Genomic DNA, 25,671 nt, shown 5'->3' with positions numbered 1-25,671 from the left:
AGTGATATCTCTGCCCCTTCCCACCACCCCAGTTTCTCAGGAATCCCCTCCCCCTACAAACACACACACACACACACACACACACAAACACACACACACACACACACACACACACACACACACACACACACACACACACACACACACACACACACACACACACACACACACGCACACACACACACACACACACACACACACGCACACACACACGCACACACACACACACACACACACACACACACACACACACACACACACACACACACACACGCACACAAACACACACACACACACACACACACACACACACACACACACTCAGGAACCTGTACACCTGTTGATTGACGGTTGAGAGGCGGGACCAAAGAGCCAGAGCTCAACCCCCGCAAGCACAACTAGGTGAGTACAACTAGGTGAGTACACACACACACACACACACACACACACACACACTGTTATGATCTCAGCCTGCAGGAGAAACGAGTCTCCCTTCTTGAGAGTTATTCAGCAAGCCTGACCTAACTAGAAGGTCTAGCAAATATTGAGGTGATAACCCATATGAAAAAATGGCTGGTTGGATATGTAAAACAGTTTGAGATTATGGGCAATGCAGAAGAAAATAGATAAATGACGGGCTAGGAGATGTGGACATTTTGCTGGAGGCGTGAGGCTCGCTTCCGGAGGACCTTGACCTCACTTGAGTGCCAGACATCGCAGGGGGAAGCCGCGCTCCGTTGAGCTCCCGTCAGAAGGGAACCCCTAGTGATATATCTCTAAGAGAAGAGAAGTGTGCAGACGTGCCAGCTGTGGAACTGAGCTGGGAACGTTGTGGTCTCAAGTCCTGGTCGAAGAAGAGAGTATCAAGCCGGCCAGAAGCATTATTGTGGGCCGTGGGAGCGCCCTGACCAGACGCCGTCAGAGGGAAAGCGCCCTCGACCAATTAATCTGTGGTAAGCACGATATACGCCAGTTCATAGTGATCGCTTGTAGTTTGGTCGTGTGCCCAGCGACAGTAGCGATGTTTATTTATAAGTTAGACATGTTTTAATAAGGCAGAAAGCCTGAAATAGGAGAGTGAAGAGGGAGGAACACGGAGCGACGTCCGTCCTCTCTGAGCGCTGGCGGACGACTGAGGGAGCCTGGCTCCGGATGGAGGAAGACCCTCCCAGCGAGTGAGGACCGCCGCCAGGCGAGGTGGAGTATGGACCCGCCCAAAACGGGGGAGTCCACTCTCACTGTATGTAGAGAACAGATAGAGGTTTGAGGCAAGCATATTGTGTGGTTATTTTTGTTTATGTGTTAAAGGGGAACATTTTATTGGAACGTCGATGGGTTGCAGGTTTGTCTTTGGGGAAGAAGTTGCTGAGAACTTCGAAGCCAGCAGATGATGTAGCTGATGAGACTCCAAGGTAGTGGAGCAGAGGACCTCGAGCTGTGAGGAGAAGCAGCAGTGAAGAGGAGTGTCACGTGCTTCTGTAGAGGTGGTGTAGCAGCCAAGAGAGCTGTGGAAGAACCTAACAGAAGGGTGAAGCACCGTAGTTGCACAAGGAAACTTCATGATAGCAGCCTGGAGGAGCTGCAGAGGATCCTGGTAGTGAAGCCCGGAAGAACCTAAGGATATTAGGGTTGTGAACTTCCAGAGGTGGAAGGGGAAGTTCTGGTGGATTACTTATAGGGAGTTGATAGTGTTTGGTTGTCAGTAGCGTGCAAGACGCAGTGAGAGGTGAGTGACTGTTTGCATTCTTATGTCAAGGAGTGATTTATTCTGAAGCTTAGAGTTGCAGTCGTAGGCTTGATTACCTACAGATGTATGTGCTCCAGGACTGACAGTGATCGATTAATCATTGTTGTGTATCAATGAACATTTGTACTGATATATGTTATTGCATTCAAATGCTGATTTTCTGTATATATATGTTATCTTGCTGATGGTGCAACAGTGTATGTAGACTTGACCAACTTGAGGAGGTTAATAGTATCAGGTGGTGAACCAGGAGATAGGATACCACTTGATAAGCTGATAATAGAGTTCTGATGGTGTTGGAGTGCAACCTGATTGTGATATTATAGAGTATAGGATTAATTATTATTATATGTGTGTATGTATCGTGTATGTGCTTTGTCCAGTAAATGTGTCACAATTTGCTGGTGTTTGCCCTTGTCCTAGTGAGGCTTCCCAGGAAGTAGTGAAGAAGGAGAGAGAGAGAGAAAGAACCAAGAACCACTGCTGTGGACAGGGTAAGAGGTAATACCAATAAGTCATAGGGGATTGAGGAGATCATATCTCATTAGGAGAGAGTGGGGAGTCACAGCGGCTCGAGTGGGTGTGTGCACGTGACAACGAGGCTAAGTGTTGGAGCCGCATCCCCTAAACGTGTGACGCTGAGCCCCTCTCCAAGAGCCAGAAGCGCCAAGGGTGATCTCCTAGTATAAGCACTCTGCCGAGTTGTGGGTTGGGTTGTCCATAGAGAAGGATCGACGACGACAACACCAACCAACCCACAGTCTATAAGAAATTGGGGGCCTGTGTCCGGGAGAGTGAACTGACACACCCACACCCTGTCCAAGAGTGGATTTGTACACCCTTGCTGAAATAGATAAACTGTGTGACCGCAGGTGTATACTCTCTCTCTTGGGAAGACTCACAGGACAAAGATGGATAAGGTGCAAGCGTTTGTGGAGTCAGGCAAGCCTGAGGATTTAGAAGGTTGCACGAGGGATCAATTGAAACAAATAGCAGAAAAATGTGGCATCAGGTTGAAAGCATCTAAAGTAGCTGGGATGAAGGATGAGATCCTGAGGCAGTTGAGAGCCAGAAGTGAAGCGGCAGAGCAAGGAGCCCAAAAAGGAGCTGAAAGTAGAAAGGAGGATGATGGGCAGGATGAAGTGAGATCCCAGGGATCGAGTAGGAGCAGCAAGAGTAGCCGCAGTAGCAGGAGTAGCCGGAATAGGAGCTTGGAGAGATTCCAGTTAGAGCTCCAGATGCAGCAACAACGAGAGGACAAGGAGAGACAGTTCCAGCTGGAAAAGATGAAGTTAGAACTCCAGATGAAAAGGGAAGTAGAAAAAGAGAAAACCAGAGTAAGAGAACTGGAGTTGGAACAGGAGAAAGAAAAAGAGAAAGCAAGACTAGAGGTGGAGAAAGAAAAAGAGAAAACCAGAGTAAGGGAACTGGAGTTGGAACAAGAAAAAGAAAAAGCCCAGGTCGAAAAAGAAAAAGCCCAGGTCGAAAAAGAAAAAGAGAGAACAAAACAAATGCAGATAGAAGCGAATAGAACCTTGGCTGAGCAAAGGATTGAACATGGGTTGCCAGAGAGCACCACCCAGGTATCACACTCACAAGATGTTAGGGTTAGGGAGAAGGACATTCCCTTGTTTGTTCCCGAAGAGGCAGAGAGCTTCTTCGAGCATTTTGAGAAAGTAGCCAGCATCAAAGAGTGGCCACAGGAGGAATGGGCCCAGCTGGTCCAGTTAAGATTGACCGGTGCAGCCAGGGAGGCATACACCCAATTGTCACTGGAAGAGTGCCAGGATTATGCCACAGTAAAGAGCAGCATATTGCGCTCGTTTCAGTTAACCCCAGAAGCTTATAGGAAGCGCTTCAGAGAGATGATCAAAGTTGGAGCATGTACGTTTGCTGAGACAGCAAGAGATCTGGAAAGACGATTCCAGAAGTGGATTGAGGCTGCTGGAGTTGGATCTTATGCTGACCTGAAGCAACTGATGGTCATGGAGAAGTTCTTGGAGATGATGCATCCTGAAACAAAGTTCAAGATCCAAGAAGCAGGGATAATGGAGGTGAAAGATGCCGCAGATAGGGCGGATATGATTACTGAAGCATACAAGAGCTTAAGGGAGAACAGAGTGAAGAATGAGGTGAGACGCAGCAATGGCAGACCCAATGGAGTCTGGGGAGGAAGAAATTATGAAAGACCCAGAAGAGTCTGGGGTGAGAAAAATTTTGATAAATGGGCAGATAAAAGTAAGTACCCTAAAACTCAGAAGAGTAGGTCGCGCACTTCGTCTGAAAGTGAAGATGGAGGAGCTAAACGAGAAACTAATCGTTATCCTGGAAATCAAGAGTCCAGTAAAGCTCCACAGAGTACGAGTAGTACGTCTGGCCCGAGGAACTCCAATACGAGTGGGCAGAGTCAGAGCTACTCTGGTACATATAGAAGAGATTTTTCCCAGATGAGATGTTACAATTGTAACCCGATTGGGTCACGTGATGCGAGATTGTAGGCAGGGCAAGAGAGTTGTGACCCTGGCCATGTGCGACCCCGGAAGTAAATATACTAATGTGTTCCGAGACAAACCACAGAAAGTGAACTTAGTGAACGAGAGGTATAGGCCGTTCATGAGCAAAGGTTGGATCAGTATAAGAGGCCAACCTGAGGTAGAAGTTGGTATCTTAAGAGATACCGGAGCTAATCAGAGCTTGATTGCGAGAAGCCTGATTGGGGATGGTCGACGGTTAGCTGGCAGTGGGAAGATGAAAGTATATGGGTTATTGTCGGAGAGTGACATGCCCGTATGTGCTGTCCAGCTAAGGTCGGAATATGTGTCGGCGGAGGTGATGTTGGGAGTATGCCCCGACATACCTGTTCCAGGAGTCCAAGTGATCCTGGGGAATGACTTGTGTGGAACAAAGGTGTTGCCAAGAGTCATAGTGGAGACTGTGCCAGAGGAGTGCCCAGAAGGCCACGGCACGTGTGGGACACCTGAGAGAGTGAACCTGACTGACATCCGAGGAGATGAGTCAGGAGACCGCCAAGCCATTGAAAACCCTGTCTCGGTAGTGACGAAGACAGAGGTGGCCGACAAGGAAGACGCTGGAGAAGATGATACAGTGTCGATTCAGCCGGTGGAAGATATCGACGTAGATATAGCGTGGCTGTTTGATGAAGGTCCAGCCCAGGAGAATGAAGTCTCGGTGAGGTCAAAAGTGAAGATGGCCCAGCCGAAGAAGAATCATGTGAAGAGAGCGGACCTGAGTAGAGCCCAGACTGCTGAAATTAAGAGTCGGAAGGTGAATGCAACTGTGCTGAGTAGGAATGAGGAAGGATGTGGACATACTGAGGACGAGAGTAGAGCATCAAATTGTCCACGAGCACAGAGGCATAGGAATAGTGGAGTTAAGTTGTTTGAGATGTCAGGAGTTGACATGTTTCACAGAAAACGTCGAGTAGAGATAATGAAGAAGAGTAATAGCCGAGAAAATGAAAGGAGAAGAGACAGCATGTGTGGAGAGATGCTTATGAGCACTCTGGGAGAGGCAAAGCGACATGTATGGTCGAGTGCTGTTGGATGTAGTGCAGTGCTCGAAGAAACTTTTAGGGAACGAAGAAGAGTTGAAGGAGAAGAAATGGAGTGGTATAGAAGTGAAAAGTGTGGGAAGAGGATGATGATGCAAGCATGGAGGAATAGAAGAAAGCCGAGGACTCGATGGGAGTCGAACAGGATGAGGTCTCAGATAAATGAGGAGACGAAAAGGAGGATCGTCGGTGAAGACGAGGGAGTGAGGTATGATGACAGGAGACGGAAGTATAATGGCAGTAGATGGAAGTGTGAAGACGACAGAGGAGGTACAGACAGCAGATGTCTGACTCTGGACGTGAAGAGAAGAAGACGAGGAAACGGAGGGTGGAGACAGTAAGTAGAGTGGACGGATGGAGTGCAGACGTCCAAGGAGGACAGCCTAGCCAAGAGGTGCCAGAGAAGTCAAATCGTTTGTGAGAAGACCATGTTTCTGGAGAGTTGTGAGCCAGATGTTGCAAGGTGCAACGAATTAATTGTAGACTCCTAAGAGAGTATATTGGTTGAAGAACGAGACAGTGTAGTGGCGGATGTATTATCCCGAGCTTTGCCACTGGAATAACTCTCAAAAGTAAGGGGAGGGGAGTGTTATGATCTCAGCCTGCAGGAGAAACGAGTCTCCCTTCTTGAGAGTTATTCAGCAAGCCTGACCTAACTAGAAGGTCTAGCAAATATTGAGGTGATAACCCATATGAAAAAATGGCTGGTTGGATATGTAAAACAGTTTGAGATTATGGGCAATGCAGAAGAAAATAGATAAATGACGGGCTAGGAGATGTGGACATTTTGCTGGAGGCGTGAGGCTCGCTTCCGGAGGACCTTGACCTCACTTGAGTGCCAGACATCGCAGGGGGAAGCCGCGCTCCGTTGAGCTCCCGTCAGAAGGGAACCCCTAGTGATATATCTCTAAGAGAAGAGAAGTGTGCAGACGTGCCAGCTGTGGAACTGAGCTGGGAACGTTGTGGTCTCAAGTCCTGGTCGAAGAAGAGAGTATCAAGCCGGCCAGAAGCATTATTGTGGGCCGTGGGAGCGCCCTGACCAGACGCCGTCAGAGGGAAAGCGCCCTCGACCAATTAATCTGTGGTAAGCACGATATACGCCAGTTCATAGTGATCGCTTGTAGTTTGGTCGTGTGCCCAGCGACAGTAGCGATGTTTATTTATAAGTTAGACATGTTTTAATAAGGCAGAAAGCCTGAAATAGGAGAGTGAAGAGGGAGGAACACGGAGCGACGTCCGTCCTCTCTGAGCGCTGGCGGACGACTGAGGGAGCCTGGCTCCGGATGGAGGAAGACCCTCCCAGCGAGTGAGGACCGCCGCCAGGCGAGGTGGAGTATGGACCCGCCCAAAACGGGGGAGTCCACTCTCACTGTATGTAGAGAACAGATAGAGGTTTGAGGCAAGCATATTGTGTGGTTATTTTTGTTTATGTGTTAAAGGGGAACATTTTATTGGAACGTCGATGGGTTGCAGGTTTGTCTTTGGGGAAGAAGTTGCTGAGAACTTCGAAGCCAGCAGATGATGTAGCTGATGAGACTCCAAGGTAGTGGAGCAGAGGACCTCGAGCTGTGAGGAGAAGCAGCAGTGAAGAGGAGTGTCACGTGCTTCTGTAGAGGTGGTGTAGCAGCCAAGAGAGCTGTGGAAGAACCTAACAGAAGGGTGAAGCACCGTAGTTGCACAAGGAAACTTCATGATAGCAGCCTGGAGGAGCTGCAGAGGATCCTGGTAGTGAAGCCCGGAAGAACCTAAGGATATTAGGGTTGTGAACTTCCAGAGGTGGAAGGGGAAGTTCTGGTGGATTACTTATAGGGAGTTGATAGTGTTTGGTTGTCAGTAGCGTGCAAGACGCAGTGAGAGGTGAGTGACTGTTTGCATTCTTATGTCAAGGAGTGATTTATTCTGAAGCTTAGAGTTGCAGTCGTAGGCTTGATTACCTACAGATGTATGTGCTCCAGGACTGACAGTGATCGATTAATCATTGTTGTGTATCAATGAACATTTGTACTGATAAATGTTATTGCATTCAAATGCTGATTTTCTGTATATATATGTTATCTTGCTGATGGTGCAACAGTGTATGTAGACTTGACCAACTTGAGGAGGTTAATAGTATCAGGTGGTGAACCAGGAGATAGGATACCACTTGATAAGCTGATAATAGAGTTCTGATGGTGTTGGAGTGCAACCTGATTGTGATATTATAGAGTATAGGATTAATTATTATTATATGTGTGTATGTATCGTGTATGTGCTTTGTCCAGTAAATGTGTCACAATTTGCTGGTGTTTGCCCTTGTCCTAGTGAGGCTTCCCAGGAAGTAGTGAAGAAGGAGAGAGAGAGAGAAAGAACCAAGAACCACTGCTGTGGACAGGGTAAGAGGTAATACCAATAAGTCATAGGGGATTGAGGAGATCATATCTCATTAGGAGAGAGTGGGGAGTCACAGCGGCTCGAGTGGGTGTGTGCACGTGACAACGAGGCTAAGTGTTGGAGCCGCATCCCCTAAACGTGTGACGCTGAGCCCCTCTCCAAGAGCCAGAAGCGCCAAGGGTGATCTCCTAGTATAAGCACTCTGCCGAGTTGTGGGTTGGGTTGTCCATAGAGAAGGATCGACGACGACAACACCAACCAACCCACAGTCTATAAGAACACACACACACACACACACACACACACACGCCCCTGCTTATCTCCCCAGCACATCCCTTGACCCCTCTGACCCCACTGGAGTCAAATTCATCCCACATTCCAAGGACCCCCTCATCACCTCAGCCCCCAAAACCCGTCCAGCCCTCATCCCCTCAACCCCCAAAACCCACCCAGCTCTCATCCCCTCAACCCCCAAAACCCATCCAGACCTCATCCCCTCAACCCCAAGAACCCACCCAGACCTCATCCCCTCAACACCCAAAGCCTACCCAGCCCTCACCCCTCCTCATCCTCTCTCCTTCCATGTGACCCCCCACCCTTGCGAGGGAGGTGGGAGGTCCCCCCCACCCCCTCTATCCTTCCCCCTCCCAACCTCTCAACCTCTATCTGTCTCCCAACCTTACGCTATCTCCCAACCCCTCTATGCCCTCCGTAATCTTCAGACCCAGTATGCCCTTCCTACTCCAGACCTACCTACCCAGGCCCTACCCCAGACCCTCCTACCTACCTTCCTAGAAGCCCAGCCCCCAGTAGCCCCCCAAGCACTCTTTCTGAACACCCCCCTCCTGAACTCTTTCACCCCCCATACACCCCCCGGACCCCCCCAGACACCCCCCGGATCCCCCCGGACATCCCCCGGACCCTCCCCGCCCCCAGTCATCCCCCAGACACCCCCCAGATCCCCCAGATCCCCTCTGCCCCCAGTCACCCCCCAGACATCCCCCAGATCCCCCTAGACCCCCAGAGAAAGGGAGAACTCTGGTATAAGAGTTTCCATGAAGAATCTCAAGGTTTGGTACACCAATGCTGATGGGGTATCTAATAAAGCAGAAGAGATAAAAGAAAGAGTGAGTGAAGCAGATCCTGACATAGTTGCAATTGTGGAAACTAAAATTAATGACATGATCTCAGATGCAATCTTTCCTGAAGGGTACCAGGTGATACGAAAAGAGAGGACACAGAGACAGGGAGGGGGAGTAGCACTCCTAATAAAGTGGAAATGGAAGTTTGAAGACCTGGGAAATCGAGTTACCAATGAGTGCACAAGCTTCATACATGGAACTCTGACAGTAGATGGGAGGAAGATTGTGATCCTGGTAATCTACAATCCCCCACCAAACAGTAGAAGACCCAGGCAGGAGTATGATGACAACAACAAAGCATGTATAGATGAACTGCAGAAGGCAGCAACACTAGCCCACAGAATGAGAGCGAAGCTGCTGATCATGGGGGACCTAAATCATGGAGAGATAAATTGGGAATCAAGGAATCCCCATGGAGGGGACGAAACGTGGGGAGCAAAATTAGTAGATGTTATAGACAGGAATTTCCTGACACAACATGTGAAGGAAGACACAAGGGAAAGAGGAGGAGATGCACCGAGCCTATTAGACCTGATTTTCACCCAGAACGTAGAAGATATCGAGAATTTAGAGCATGAAATACCTCTAGGGGCCAGTGACCATTGTGTCCTAGTCTTTGACTACATGATGGAATTCAAACTTATGACCATGGGACAAGAGATCTGGGAAAGGAGAGCTGACTACAGGAAAGGGGACTATATGAGGATAAGGGACTATCTGGGTGAAGTGCAGTGGGAGGAAGAAATTAGAGGAAAAACAGTCCAAGATATGATGGACCTAGTCATACAGAAATGCCAGGAGGCCGAAGAGAGATTTATACCAACGGTAAAGGGAAAAAATAAGAAGGAATATAATAACCCATGGTTTAATAGACAGTGTCAGGAAGCAAAAATGGCCAGCAGACGGGAGTGGAGGAAGTACAGAAGACAAAGAACAGAGGACAACAGAAGCAGATACAACAGAGCTAGGAACGATTACATTAACATAAGACGAACATCGGAAAGGGACTATGAGAACGATATTGCAATCAAAGCGAAAAAACAACCTAAGTTACTACACAGTCATATAAGAAGAAAAATGTCGGTGAACGACCAAGTGACAAGACTAAGGAAGACAGAGGGGGCGTATACTGAAAGTGACAAGGAAATCTGCGAGGCACTGAATGCCAGTTTCCATGGAGTGTTCACTACCGAGCCTGAGCAGCTCCCATTGTTGGAAGGGGTTACCCTAGATGAAAGACTATCAGATATAGAGGTGACAGCAGAGGAGGTAATGAAACAGTTGACAACTCTAGATGCAACTAAAGCAGTTGGACCAGACAAAGTATCACCGTGGACACTAAAAGAAGCAGCACAGGCCCTCAGTGTGCCTCTGGCAATGATCTTTAATGAGTCACTTATGTCAGGAGAATTGCCCAGTTGCTGGAAGAAGGCAAATGTCGTGCCGATCTTCAAGAAAGGAGATAGGGAGGAGGCACTTAACTACAGACCTGTATCACTGACAAGCATCCCCTGTAAAATACTGGAAAGAATAATTAGGCTGCGACTGGTTGCACACCTGGAGAACATTAGGTTTGTGAACAAACATCAACATGGGTTCTGGACAGGGAAATCGTGCCTAACAAACCTTCTGGAATTCTATGATAAAATAACGAGGATAAGACAGGACAGAGATGGTTGGGCAGACTGCATATTTCTGGACTGCCAAAAAGCCTTTGATACAGTACCGCACATGAGATTGCTGTTCAAGCTCGAGAGGCAGGCGGGGGTGGGGGGAAAGGTCCTAGAATGGATAAGGAACTACCTAACAGGAAGGAGCCAAAGAGTTACGGTAAGGGGCGAGAAGTCGGACTGGCGAACAGTAACAAGTGGAGTACCACAAGGATCGGTGCTGGGACCAATTCTATTTCTTGTATATGTTAACGACATGTTTACAGGCGTAGAGTCCTACATGTCGATGTTTGCGGATGATGCAAAGTTGATGAGAAGAGTTGTGACAGATTAGGATTGCAGGATCCTCCAAGAGGACCTGAACAGATTGCAGAGATGGTCAGAGAAATGGCTACTAGAATTCAACACGAGCAAATGTAAAGTTATGGAAATGGGACTAGGAGATAGGAGACCAAAGGGACAGTACACAATGAAGGGGAACAGCTTACCTGTAACGACGCGTGAAAGAGACCTGGGGGTGGACGTAACACCTAATCTATCTCCTGAGGCACATATTAATAGGATAACGACAACAGCGTACTCTACACTGGCAAAAGTTAGAACATCATTCAGAAACCTAAGTAAGGAGGCATTTAGGGCGCTTTACACTGCCTACATAAGGCCAGTCTTAGAGTATGCTGCCTCATCATGGAGTCCCCATCTGAAGAAGCATATAATGAAACTGGAAAAGGTTCAGAGGTTTGCAATGAGACTCGTCCCAGAGCTACGAGGGATGGGGTATGAAGAGCGCCTGAGGGAACTGTGCCTTACGACACTAGAAAGAAGAAGGGAGAGGGGGGACATGATAGGAACGTATAAGATACTCAGAGGAATTGACAGAGTGGACATAGACGAAATGTTCACACGGAATAGTAACAGAACGAGAGGACATGGATGGAAGCTTGAAACTCAGATGAGTCACAGAGATGTTAGGAAGTTTTCTTTTAGCGTGAGAGTAGTGGGGAAATGGAATGCACTTCAGGAACAGGTTGTGGAAGCGAATACTATTCATAATTTTAAAACCAGGTATGATAGGGAAATAGGACAGGAGTCATTGCTGTAAACAACCGATGCTCGAAAGGCGGGATCCAAGAGTCAATGCTCGATCCTGCAGACACAACTAGGTGAGTACAACTAGGTGAGTACACACACACACACATACACACACACACACTGGGGTTAGTGTAGACTAACAAATGCTAGGGAAGAGAAAAGGGATCAAGCAGGATGGTAAGAAAACAGAACACAGGTGGAGGAGAGGAACAGGACGAGTCATACATGGAGATGACTGTTCGCGCATAGAGGGAAATCACTGAGGAACTGAAAGACATGAGAGGACTCATAAATAAACTGCAGAATGAACTAAAGGCAGCGCAAGAGAAGATAACAAACCTAAAAAAGGATCTCCTCAGACTGTGGCCCAAGGGATCACCCCCCCAGGTACCAGGAGATGCAGCAATGGCAGGGACCCCTACAATGGGTGCCACCTTTGCTGAAATGATGAAGAGCCCCAAAAACAATGGCCACAGTCAAGGAAGTTGTAATGAAAGCAGTAACCTCACAGGAGGCAGCTAGATGCACGAGCCAGTTACTGGAAAGGAAAAGAACTGTAGTAGTGATAGGTTTCAAGGAACAAGAGGGTTCCACAAGGAAAGAATGGAGGTCTAAGGACAAAGCTGCAGTGGCAGAGATACTAAAGAAGATAGGTATGGAATGGAAGGGGCTGAAACAGACATAGAGAAGTTTTTCCGGATTGGCCAATACAACAAAGACAAAGACCGGTTGATCAAAGTAGTGCTAAAAAACGAGTGCATCAAAGAGGACATCCTAGCATAAAAGAGCAAACTGTCTTTGCAAACAAAAATCTCAATCCCAGTGGGGAGTGTGGAACCCCAACCCAGCACCTCTGGAACCCCAGAGGGGACTGCAACATCCCAACTCACCACCCTATAGGTGGGGAGTTCCATCATTCCACCCAATTCCACCCTCAGAGAAACACAGAAACAAAATTGTCCGGAGTCATAACAAATGCTGTGTTTCCAAAGAACTTTTTTATAGTAAGGAAAGAGAGAGACGGGAGAGGAGGAAGAGGAGTAGCTCTGCTGATAAGGAAGGACTGGAGCTTTGAAGAGATGGAAATTCTGGGCTGCGACGGATTCAGAGATTACAGAACAGGAACTATGACAATGGGTGGACCTAAGATAATAGTGACAGTCATTTACAACCCTCCATTAAATGACAGAAGACCCAGAAAAGAGTTCGACAGAAACAACATGGCTACCATTAACATAATAGAGAGAGCAGCTTCAGTTGCCTGTAGGAATGGATCCAGACTCTTAATCATGGGTGATTTCAACCATTGAAAGATAGACTGGGAGAATGGGGACCCACATGGAGGTGATGACACATGGAGATCTAAACTTTCGGAAGCGAGTACAAGAAACTTTCTGAGCCAACATGTCAAGGGACCCACAAGAATGAGAGGAAATGACGAACCAGATAGACTCGACCTGATATTCACCTTGAATTACTCAGAAATAAGGGAAGACAAGTATGAAGCCCCCATAGGAATGAGTGACCACAGTGTATTGATATTTGAGTATCTCGTAGAAGTAGGGATAACCTATCCAAGGATGGGTTTGGAAGGAAAAAGTCTAAATTAACGAAGTGGAAAATATGACGAGATGAGGAACTCCCTAATGGAAATACCATGGGAAACAGAACTCAGAGAAACGACTGTTAAGGATATGTTGGATTATGTCACCCAGAAGTGTCAGGAGGCTGCAGACAGGCAGGTGTGTGTGTGTGTGTGTGTGTGTGTACTCACCTAGTTGTGCTTGCGGGGGTTGAGCTCTGGCTCTTTGGTCCCGCCTCTCAACCGTCAATCAACAGGTATACAAGTTCCTGAGCCTATTGGGCTCTATCATATCAACACTTGAAACTGTGTATGGAGTCAGCCTCCACCACATTACTTCCTAATGCATTCCATTTGTCAACCACTCTGACACTAAAAAAGTTCATTCTAATATCTTTGTGGCTCATTTGGGCACTCAGTTTCCACCTGTGTCCCCTAGTGCGTGTGCCCCTTGTATTAAATAGCCTGTCTTTATCAACCCTGTCAATTCCCTTGAGAATCTTGAATGTGGTGATCATGTCCCCCCTAACTCTTCTGTCTTCCAACGAAGTGAGGTTTAATTCCCGTATTCTCTCCTCGTAGCTCATACCACTCAGCTCGGGTACTAGTTTGGTAGCAAACCTTTTAACCTTTTCCAGTTTAGTCTTATGCTTGACTAGATATGGACTCCATGCTGGAGCCGCATACTCCAGGATTGGTCTGACATATGTGGTATATAATGTTCTGAAAGATTCCTTACACAAGTTTCTAAAGGCCGTTCTTATGTTAGCCAACCTGGCATATGCTGCTGATGTTATCCTCTTGATATGAGCTTTAGGGGATAGGTCTGGCGTGATATCAACCCCCAGGTCTTTTTCTCTCTCTGACTCTTGAAGTACTTCACCTCCCAAACGATATCTTGTATCTGGTCTCCTGCTTCCTACCCCTATCTTCATTACATTACATTTGCTTGGGTTAAACTCTAACAGCCATTTGTTCGACCATTCCTGCAGCTTGTCCAGGTCTTCTTGAAGCCTCAAGCTGTCCGCCTCTGTCTTAATCCTTCTCATAATTTTGGCGTCGTCAGCAAACATTGAGAGGAATGAGTCTATACCCTCTGGGAGATCATTTACGTATATCAGAAACAGGATAGGTCCAAGCACAGAGCCCTGTGGGACTCCACTGGTGACTTCACGCCATTCTGAGGTCTCACCCCTCACTGTAACTCTCTGCTTCCTATTGCTTAGGTACTCCCTTATCCACTGGAGCGCCCTTCCAGTTACTCCTGCCTGTTTCTCCAGCTTATGCATAAATCTTTTATGAGGTACTGTGTCAAAGGCATTCCGACAGTCCAAAAAAATGCAGTCCGCCCATCCTTCTCTTTCTTGCTTAATCTTTGTCACCTGATCGTAGAATTCTATCAAGCCTGTAAGGCAAGATTTACCCTCCCTGAACCCATGTTAACTGGTTGATACCTGGTTGATGGGGTTCTGGGAGTTCTTCTATTCCCAAAGCCCGGCCCGAGGCCAGGCTTGACTTGTGAGAGTTTAGTCCACTAGGCTGTTGCTTGGAGCGGCCCGCAGGCCCACATACCCACCACTGCCCGGTTGGTCCGGCACTCCTTGGAGGAATAAATCTAGTTTCCTTTTGAAAATGTCCACGGTTGTTCCGGCAATATTTCTTATGCTTGCTGGGAGGACGTTGAACAACCGCGGACCTCTGATGTTTATACAGTGTTCTCTGATTGTGCCTATGGCACCTCTGCTCTTCACTGGTTCTATTCTACATTTTCTTCCATATCGTTCACTCCAGTACGTTGTTATTTTACTGTGTAGATTTGGTACTTGGCCCTCCAGTATCTTCCAGGTGTATATTATTTGATATCTCTCTCGTCTTCTTTCTAGTGAGTACATTTGGAGGGCTTTGAGACGATCCCAATAATTTAGGTGCTTTATTGCGTCTATGCGTGCCGTATATGTTCTCTGTATTCCCTCTATTTCAGCAATCTCTCCTGCTCTGAAGGGGGAAGTGAGTACTGAGCAGTACTCAAGACGGGACAACACAAGTGACTTGAAGAGTACAACCATTGTGATGGGATCCCTGGATTTGAAAGTTCTCGTAATCCATCCTATCATTTTTCTGGCTGTCGCAATATTTGCTTGGTTATGCTCCTTAAACGTTAGGTCGTCAGACATTATTATTCCCAAATCCTTTACATGCGGTTTTCCTACTATGGGTACATTTGATTGTGTTTTGTACTCTGTATTATGTTTAAGGTCCTCATTTTTACCGTACCTGAGTACCTGGAATTTATCACTGTTATACATCATGTTATTTTCTGATGCCCAGTCGAAAACATTATTAATATCAGCTTGAAGTTTTTCAATGTCTTCAGCCGAGGTAATTTTCATACTGATTTTTGTGTCATCTGCAAAGGATGATACGAAGCTGTGACTTGTATTTTTGTCTAAATCTGATATGAGAATAAGGAAAAGCAGCGGTGCAAGGACTGTACCCTGAGGTACACTGCTTTTAACTGCACTTGGACTATATTTTATATGGTTGACCGTTACTCGCTGAGTCCTGTTTGACAGAAAACTGAGTATCCAGCGTCCTACTTTACCGGTTATTCCCATCGACTTCATTTTGTGTGCTATCACGCCATGGTCACATTTATCGAAAGCCTTTGCGAAGTCCGTTTATAACACATCAGCATTCTGTTTTTCTTCTAATGCCTCAGTGACATTGTCGTAGTGCTCAAGTAGCTGTGAGAGGCACGATCTTCCCGCTCGAAATCCATGTTGGCCTGAGTTGTGAAGGTCATTGGTCTCCATGATATTGGTGACCTGACTCCTAATCACTCTCTCAAATACTTTTATGATGTGCGATGTTAGTGCAACTGGTCTATAATTCTTTGCCAATGCTTTGCTCCCTCCCTTGTGTAGAGGGGCTATGTCTGCTTCTTTAAATGCATCTGGTATCTCCCCCGTGTCCAAGCTCTTCCTCCACACTATACTGAGTGCCTGTGCTACCGGCACTTTGCATTTCTTTATAAATATTGAATTCCATGAGTCCGGACCTGGGGCCGAGTGCATGGGCATGTTTTCAATTTCTCTTTCAAAATTTAGTGCGCTCGTGTTTATATCAGTTATATTTACCGGGGTTTGAATATCCCGCATTAAGAAATTGTCTGGATCTTCCACCTTCATGTTGTTTATTCGAGTGCTAAACATGTCCTCATACTGCTTTTTTAGGATGTCACTAATTTCTTTGTCATCCTCCGTGTATGAACCTTCACTTGTACGAATAGGTCCAATACTGGCAGTGGTTTTTGCTTTTGATTTCGCATATGAGAAGAAATATTTTGGATTTTTCTTTATTTCCTGAATTGCTTTCTGTTCTAACTGCCTTTCTTAAGTTTCATATGAGTGTTTCAATTTCCGCTCGATTTCTTCAACCTCCCTATTTAAATTATTCCTTCTTTGACGGGAAATTCGTGTCTGCATAAGCAGTTCCGTTATTTTTTTCCTGCGTTTATAGTGTCGTCTGCGTTCTCTTTCTACGTTAGATCTCTTTCTGGCTTTCCTCAGAGGAACATGTTTCAGACAGACTTGATACGCTTCTGAAGTCAGTTTTTCTATTCCTACTGTAGGACTTGTATTACTTAGAACAGTTCCCCATGGAATGTTTGTAAGTTCCCTGTTTATTATCTCCCAGTCTATCCTTTTATTATTAAAATTGAATTTACTGAATAGCCCCTCTCGCTTTATCAACGTTTTAGGTCTATTCTGAGTATTGATGGTCGTTTGCACTTCAATGAGCTTGTGATCTGAGTATGTGGTATCTGATATCGTAATGTCTCTGATAATGTCTTCATTGTTCGTAAAGACCAGATCTAGAATATTTTCATTTCTCGTTGGCTCCGATATCTGCTGATTGAGTGAAAATTTGTCACAGAATCTAAATAGTTCTCTAATCTGTGGTTGGTTAGGTCCTGATAGATTTCCTGGTATAATATTATTGTTTGCTATTTTCCACCTGAGACTAGGCAAGTTGAAGTCACCTAGGAAGATAATATCAGGTATCGGGTTCTCCAAAATATCAAGGCTATTCTCTATTTTGGTTATCTGTTCTGTGAATTCCTCAGCCGTTGCATCTGGCGGTTTGTATATTAGAATAATCACTAAATTTATTTTCTCTATTTTTAATCCCAGTACCTCTACCACCTCATTTGTAACGTTTAGGAGCTCCGAGCATACAAGGTCTTCCCTAATATACAGACCCACTCCTCCATGTGACCTAATTTTCCTATCACACCTGTATAGGTTATATCCTGGAATCCAGATCTCACTGTCCAACAATTCCCCTGCATGGGTTTCTGTGAAAGCTCCAAATACTGCATTTGACTCCGTGAGGAGGCCATTTATGAACTGTACTTTGTTGCTTGTTCTTGTTTTCAGTCCTTGTATGTTGGCAAAGATGACTGATGAACTATTAGTGATAGTTTGAATGGGAGACTTTTTCGGCAAGCCCATTATTCGTGGACATAATGAGTTTGTTCTGACCAGTACTGATTGTTGTAGGGCAGTTTTCTGTCGTAGTTGTAGTTCCCTTTCGGTGGGTAATTGTATCTGTAATTCTGGAATGCAAGTGGATCTGGCATCCAGTTCCATACACTCTCCATGCTGCTCCTTTTGAATTCTCTGCCGGTCTGGTATAAAAAATTTGTAGAGTTTCCTCCAAATTCATTATCCTGCTTGCCACTCTTTATGTAGCGTTCTGTGCCTTTCACGTGAAAGTGTGGGCAGCTGAGGTCATAGCATTTTCTGTCCTCCAGTGAGGTTTGGCACATGTCAGGATGGAAAAACCTACATATTGATCCAAATCGACACTCACCTTTCCTAAGCATATTTAAACATTTTTTGGGATGTTGGTAACTGCATTGTAATCCTTTCTTATTACCAGCATATCTATGTCTGCATACGCCCTTTGCATAAAATTTGCATAAGTCTCTCCTTCTGTTCTGAATTGCTCTATCGGGAACCGTCGTAGTGTCTGTACCTATCGAGCTGTCAATGCTGTCTGGTACACTTTCTAGTTTACTGTCATCTACATCCTGGCCTACTGAATCAGAGTTTACAACTTCCTGAGTTTCAGCCTCAGTTTCATCCCTGACTATAGCCTCCGCCCCTTGTATATTAGAATTGTTGTTCCTTTCCCACTCCTTCTGGATGGCTGGTAGGCTTCCAATGAATGATGTTTTCCGATCATGCGTCATGTTATCTAGAAGGTTTTTTAGGATATTCCAAGCTGGCAGGTCATTTTTACACACCCAGAGCAAGTGACCAGCTCTCAGTGCCGTAGTGTTACTCACTCCTGTACAAGCCAAATGGAATCTAGTCTTACAGATATAACATTCAATTCCCGTTACCTTCGTCTTTAAGTGTTACAGTGGCCACAAATTAGTTATTTACTCCAATTTTGCCTTGTTTTGTTGTATATATCTATATATTTATAATATTATATGTATATTGTATATTTGTAACAATATATATGTTTATTTGTTCTACTGTATGGTCAGTACTTATCGCACGGTGGAGGGTGAGGGTCCCAGAGGCTGTACAGTTGACACGTTGTTGTATTTGAGATTCACTGTATGGATCACTTGTTGATGTCAGTCCTTTTAACTCTTTATAAAATTATATGTATATATATTTATATGTTTAATATTTATAATATTATATGTATACCGTATATGTGTAATATTATGTATGTTATTTTGTTCAAACTTTATGGCAGGTACTTAGCGTAGGGTAGTGAGGCTGGTCCCCGGTCGGTACAGGTGACCTCTTGTTGTCCCAGGTTGATGTCACCAGTTTCCAGTTACCCGATTTATAACCACTGATGCCGCCTCTTGCCACTATTCTATATTTCTAGTACTTTATATTTATAATGTACACTTCCAACTTATATGTTGTTGTGATACCCGTTCCATATCACTGTTCCACGAATCACCATTCACTATTTTTTTTTTCCTAATACACGCATGTACACAAAGCCTCGTTCACTGGCTCACACGTGGTCTCCCGTTTATTCTCTATTTAACACAAAGTTCTATTGTTAATGACTATTTTCAATTTTCCAGCGGGTCACTATGCACTTTGTTATGTCTGTAATCAGTAATCCACGGCAGTATTCCTAAGAATCCCGGTTAATGTCACGATTTTAACGGAGCGCGCACGGTACGTCTTCCCCCTCCCTCGACCTCGACCTGACATGTTGATGGGTTGTCACGAAGTCTCTTCTCTCCAGATGTGTTACTAGGTTTTTTCTCACAATCTTCTCCATCACCTTGCATGGTATACAAGTTAAGGACACTGGCTTGTAGTTCAGTGCCTCTTGTCTGTCACCCTCTTTGTATATTGGTACTACATTAGCAGTCTTCCACATTTCTGGAAGGTCTCCCGTTTCCAGTGACCTACTATACACTATGGAGAGTGGCAAGAAAAGTGCTCCTGCACACTCTTGCAATACCCATGGTGAGATTCCGTCCGGCCCAACAGCTTTTCTCACATCCAGCTCCAATAGGTGCTTCTTGACCTCATCTCTTGTAATTTCGAACCTTTCCAAGGTCACCTGGTTTGCTGTCACCTCTCCTAGCGCCGTGAATTCTCCCTGTTCTATTGTAAAGACCTCCTGGAACCCCTTGTTGAGTTCTTCACACACATCTTTGTCATTCTCTGTGTAACTGTCATCGCCCACCCTAAGTTTCATCACCTGTTCCTTCATTGTTGTCTTCCTCCTGATGTGACTGTGTAGTAGCTTTGGTTTGGTCTTGGCTTTATTAGCTATATCATTTTCATACCTTTTCTCAGCTGCTCTTCTCACACTAACATACTCGTTCCTGGTTCTTTGGTATCTCTCTACTTTCTGGTGTTCTGTTATTACGGAAGTTCCTCCATGCCCTTTTGTTCAGCTCCTTTGCTTTCATACATTCCCTATTAAATCATGGATTCTTCCTTTGCTTCTCTGTTTTTTCCTGTCGGGCTGGGACAAACCTGCTTAGAGCCACCTGACATTTTTGGGTGACATAGTCAGTCATGTCTTGTTCGGACTTGGTTCCGAGTTCTGTGTCCCAATGTATATCTCATAGGAATTTATTCATCTCCTCATAGTTTCCCTTTCGGTACGCCAGCCCTTTGTTTCCCAGTTCTTTTTTGGGGGGTGATAATTCCTAGCTCAACCAGGTACGCAAAGCTCAATACACGATGATCTTTCATTCCCAAGGGGGCTTCCAACTTAACTTTCCTTATATCCGACTCATTTAGGGTAAATGTCAGATCAAGCAAGGCTGGTTCATCCCCTCCTCTCATTCTTGTCGGTCCCTTGACGTGTTGACTTAGAAAGTTTCTTGTTGCCACATCCAGCAGCTTAGCTCTCCATGTGTGTGTGTGTGTACTCACCTAGTTGTACTCACCTAGTTGTGTTTGCGGGGGTTGAGCTCTGGCTCTTTGGTCCCGCCTCTCAACCGTCAATCAACAGGTGTACAGATTCCTGAGCCTATCGGGCTCTGTCATATCTACACTTGAAACTGTGTATGGAGTCAGCCTCCACCACATCACCCCCTAATGCATTCCATTTGTCAACCACTGACACTAAAAAAGTTCTTTCTAATATCTCTGTGGCTCATTTGGGCACTCAGTTTCCACCTGTGTCCCCTTGTGCGTGTTCCCGCACAAGGTGTGTGTGTGTGTGTGTGTGTGTGTGTGTGTGTGTGTGTGTGTGTGTGTGTTTACTAGTTGTGTTTTTACGGGGGTTGAGCTTTGCTCTTTCGGCCCGCCTCTCAACTGTCAATCAACTGTTCACTAATTACTACTTTTTTTTTTTTTTTTTTCCACACCACACACACACACCCCAGGAAGCAGCATGTGACAGCTGACTAACTCCCAGGTACCTATTTACTGCTAGGTAACAGGGGCACTTAGGGTGAAAGAAACTTTGCCCATTTGTTTCTGCCTCGTGCGGGAATCGAACCCGCGCCACAGAATTACGAGTCCTGCACACTATCCACCAGGCTACGAGGCCCCTAAGTGTGTGTGTGTGTGTGTGTGTGTGTGTGTGTGTGTGTGGAAAGCTGGGAAAGAAAAAAAAAGTCTATGAATAAACGAGAGACTCGTTTTTCGGCTACCTGGGATCATAACAATCACCTAGTCCCATTTCCATAACTTTACATTTGCTCGTGTTGAACTCCAGTAGTCATTTCTCTGACCATCTCTGCAACCTGTTCAAGTCCTCTTGGAGCATCCTACAATCCTCATCTGCCACAACTTTTCTCCTCAACCTATGTGTCATCCGCAAACATCGACATGTAAGACTCTACTCCTGTAAACATGTCGTTAGCATATATTAGAAACAGAATTGGTCCCAGCAATGATCCTTGGGGTACATCACTCGTTACTGTTCGCCAGTCCGACTTCTCGCCTCCTACCGTAACTCTCTGGCTTCTTCCTGTTAGGTAGATCCTTATCCATGCTAGGGCCTATCCTCCCACCCTTGCCTGCCTCTAGAGTTTGAATAGCAGCAAGATGTGCGGTACTGTATGAAAGGCTTTCTGGCCATCCAGAAATATGCAGTCTGCCCAACCTTCTCTCTCCTGACTTATCTTCATTATTTTAGCATTGAATTCCAAAAGGTTTGTCAGGCAAGATTTCCCTTTCCAGAACCCATGTTGATGTTTGTTTACAAACCTAACGTTCTCTAGGGGTGCAACCAGTCTTAGCCTAATTATTCTTTCAAGTATTTTACAGGGGATGCTTGTCAGTGATTCAGGTCTATTGTTACGTGCCTCCTCCCTATCACCTTTCTTGAAAATTCGGTACAACATTTGCACTCTTCCAGAAATTGGGCAATTCTCCCGACATAAGTGATTCATTAAAGATCCTTGCCAGAGGCATGCTGATTTCCTGTGCTGCCTCTTTTAGTATCCACGGTAATACTTTGTCTATTCCAACTGCTTTAGTTGCATCCAGTCTTGTCAACTGTTTCATTACCTCCTCTGCTGTCACTACAATATCTGATAGTCTTTCATTTGGGTAATCTCTTCTAACAATGGGAGCTGCTCAGGCTCGTTTGTGAGCACTCCATGGAAGCTGGCATTTAGTGCCTCGCAGATTTCCTTGCCACTTTCTGTATATGCCCCCTCTGTTTTTCCTTAGTCTTGTCACTTGGTCGTTCACCGACATTTTTGTTCTTACATGGCTGTGTAGTAATTTAGGTTGCTTTTTCTTGTTGATCGCAATATCGTTCTCATAGTTTGTACTTGTAGGCCCCTCCTACCCACTCTGCATACTCCGCCTCCATGCAGGTTGCACACCAAACCTGTGTCAGGTTAGGTTAGGGTCTGTAAGTTTTATTTCTTTGAACTGTAACCTGGGGCTGGTCCTCTCCCCAAGTTCGGCTGAGATTATCTACCTGCACAGCTGCTCTAACAAGGTGGTCCTTTATAGACTTACCTCGCCTCCAGGCGATCATGGGAGGGTTTTGTGGCAATTTTACCCAGGATGGATGTTCACTGTACGTTTCCCTCATCCATGTCCATACTTCCTGGAGTTTTATCTTAAGCTGTACTGCAAGGCCGGGGAAGAAAAGGGTTGGGAGAATCCATCTCTTGTCTTCCACTTCTTGTGTTCTAGGTCTAAGTAGCTCTGCCCTTGCTTTTTCTCTGAGTTTCTCCTGGGCCGCATGTATTATTGTCTCTGGGTAGTCTCTGTTCCTGAACATATTCCATAGGTCATCAAGCTGGGGATATAGCGTCTCTTCTTTGCTGTTAATCCGCTTGAGTCTGAGTCCAAGTGAGTAGGGTAGCGATTTCTTCTTGGCTAGTCGGTGGCTAGAGTCAAATTTCAGATACGTGTGAAGGTTAGTCGGTTTATAGTATGCCTTCGTATACAGATCCCTGGTTAGCTGGTCTATATACACTGTTGTATCTAGGAAATTTATTTTGGAGTCACTGTGTTCGAGGGTAAACGTAAGGTTTTCATGAACCGTATTTGACCATGAAAAGGAACCTTCTAGGCGCGGGAAACCGTCCTCCATTATTCCGAAGATGTTGTCTATGTAACGGAAATATACCTCTGGTCCGTCCTTCCTGTGGGATCGTTTCCTCTCGAACACTACATGCACAAATAATTCAGCGATTGCCACACTACTGGAAGCTCCTATCTCTGTACCCTTGGTTTGCTAGTATGCTCGTCCTTCAAATTGTAAAAGGGTGTCTCTCATCACATGGAGGATGGCCTCCTCAAGAGTTTCTTTCAAGCGGGTTCTCCATACTCCTGCGTCTCGAAGTTCCTGTCTGATTTTTGCTCTGTTATCTGTAAAAAAAGTTGCTACTACCTTTGCAGCTTCTCGCTGTGGTATGCTCGGGTAGAGCGATACCACATCCATGGAAAAAAGGCGGGCCCCTCTCGGGACGGGGCCTCTAATTTCTGCAATTTTTTTTAGGAAATCCGTCGTATCTTGGATTCTTTCCGGTAGTAGACATAGTAAGGGGTTCAGGAGGGCTGTGCAGATCCAGTCTACCAGCCTTGTTGTGGCCCGGCAGCCGCTTAGAACCGGTCTCCCTTGCCACTTTCCTGTTGTTTCTTTTACTACTTTATGGATCTTTGGTAAAAGGTAGAGGTGGGGAATGATGGATTCAAAGGCTAGGGAGAAATCTCTCGCCCCTGCCTGCATGAGTCCTCCTTTCCCGTCCCCAGTCTTGTTTTCGAACAGCTTGAGGACTATCCTTTTACTCCTCGTTTGGGCGTTTCTAAGCACCGCTGCCTGGTTGTGTATCTGTTTGTAGGCTGCAGTGTCTGCCAGGTGCCTCTTCATCTCGTTCCTGTAGTTGTCCTTTCTCCAGGCGACGACAGCACCTCCCTTGTCCGCCGGCTTTATCACAATATCCGTGCGTCCTTTCAGCGTTGATAGGGCGTCCCTCTCCTCCTTTGTGAGGTTGCAGTTGCGTCGTCGTTCCGTACCGCGCTTGAGGTCGACCTTCATTTGCTGGATTACCGGTTTAAGGCCTACTAGGTTGTAGTTTGGGCACTGGGCTGGTTTGTTGGGGGTGGAGGTACCTAAAAGAGATGGAGAGTTAATTCTTTTAATTGCTCCCTGTGACTTACCTTGCTCCGGCCGGAGGTTGCTCCAAACTTGGTTGATACTAGTTTCCAAGTTGTTGCACAGATCCTCTATCGTATCTTCTCTCTTCTTACGCGCCATAGGGCCTATCACGAACGTAGGTCCCTTTTCCAACAGTTTCCTCTCCTGTTCAGTTAGGGGTACCTCAGAGACAACTGTCTGTTTCAGTTGTCCTCTTCTCTCCTTTAATTCCGGTCGTTTCCTGAGTTTCTCCGATCTCCACCGTTCCACCCTCGGTCTCTGTCTCTTCCTTGTTGGTCTCGGTTCGTGCTGTTCCAGCGCTTGGGTCTGTTGTTGTTCTCCTGGTTCCGATTGTTGCCTCTGCCCCCTGTTTCTGCTTCTGAGAAAGTTAGTAATGAAAGTGTGTGTGAGAAAAAAGTTTTGGAAAAAAGCACAAAAAGTATTGCTCTCAGTAATGGAGTCAAACTTGCAAAAAGAAGGAAAAAAAAGGGAGGTCATGGAAGACGGGCGAGGTCCCAATAAATCAGCCAAGGTGAGTATCCGAAATGCTAGTGGGAGATAATCAGGTCTGTGGTGGGTCAGGTGCGGTTGTCTTCTGTTTCTCTCTGCCCTCTCCAGGCATGCGCGTGGGAGGTGTGCAGAGATGCTGTGCATGGTCACCGCCCACCAATGAGGGCCAAGCTCTGATTAAGATATAGAATATTCCTTCTCGTGAGCACATTGTATGTGGTTCCCTCCACATTATCCATAATTGTTTTAACAACGTCAGAATGACGTATTTAAATCAATAGTTACAATATTATCTTTCTGCCACCATTTAAAAATGGTTGTAAATCGTTTTGTGTTTGCTGGATATTAACTTCGCTCTCCATGTTCCTTCTACCATTCTTGCATACTGTTTGTCCGTGGTAGAAGCCTCCAATTTGTAACAGCTTTTTGGACGCAGTCTAAGTCATACCTTTGCGGCTTTTTGGAAGCCATTAATGCAAGATCTAATTTTATTTTTGAGTTCTTGTGTGGTTTTCTATGATTTTCTGGGAGATAGTAATTACAGCTATACCCATATTTCATCGTTCTAATATAAGGACTCTCAAGACAGAATTCATAATTTATATCTATATCAAAACTATTCTTTTCAATTTCTTTTTACCAGCTTTATTTTTCTTTTTACTATTTGGTATTGTCTGGGAAATATTGCATTAGTAATAATTTTATTTATTTCATTCTTTTAATACTATTACAGCTAGGTATGTTGCATCATTCCATTCTTTCAGTTCCTAAGCTTTTTTGACATTCCATCAGTATTATTGTACCAGATTCTTAGTCTCAACAGTGTTACTCTGTTGAGTACAGGAGCAGCTCCCAGCCTTAGGTGG

General features: G+C 45.6%; 1 protein-coding gene across 2 annotated transcripts; it reads left to right on the top strand.

Moving 5' to 3' along the window:
- Nucleotides 1–2,141: 2,141 nt before the first annotated feature.
- Nucleotides 2,142–4,253, top strand: LOC138368660 (GRB10-interacting GYF protein 2-like). Of its 2 annotated transcripts, none has more exons than XM_069331385.1 (2): nt 2,142–3,138; nt 3,229–4,253. In XM_069331385.1, exons 1-2 carry the CDS (start codon nt 2,659–2,661, stop codon nt 4,243–4,245), a joined length of 1,497 nt encoding a protein of 498 aa, XP_069187486.1. In that variant the 5' UTR covers nt 2,142–2,658; the 3' UTR covers nt 4,246–4,253. The 2 variants fall into 2 exon arrangements, with proteins under 2 accessions (XP_069187486.1, XP_069187485.1); XM_069331384.1 differs by having other exon boundaries at nt 3,208–4,253.
- The last annotated feature ends 21,418 nt before the right edge of the window (nt 4,254–25,671 follow it).

The sequence above is a fragment of the Procambarus clarkii genome, chromosome 25, assembly GCF_040958095.1.
Source record: "Procambarus clarkii isolate CNS0578487 chromosome 25, FALCON_Pclarkii_2.0, whole genome shotgun sequence".
NCBI lineage: Eukaryota > Metazoa > Arthropoda > Malacostraca > Decapoda > Cambaridae > Procambarus > Procambarus clarkii.
The sequence above is the reverse complement of the archived record's forward strand: the minus strand, read 5'-3'. Positions and strand labels throughout refer to the sequence as shown.

What these genes read in the sequence shown, in the direction of transcription:
- LOC138368660 (XM_069331384.1), top strand. Translation starts at nt 2,659, where the DNA reads ATGGATAAGGTGCAAGCGTTTGTGGAGTCAGGCAAGCCTGAGGATTTA. An exon ending in AAGAGAAAGCAAGACTAGAG is followed by an intron (nt 3,139 to 3,207) that starts GTGGAGAAAGAA and finishes GAAAAAGCCCAG; the next exon opens with GTCGAAAAAGAAAAAGCCCA.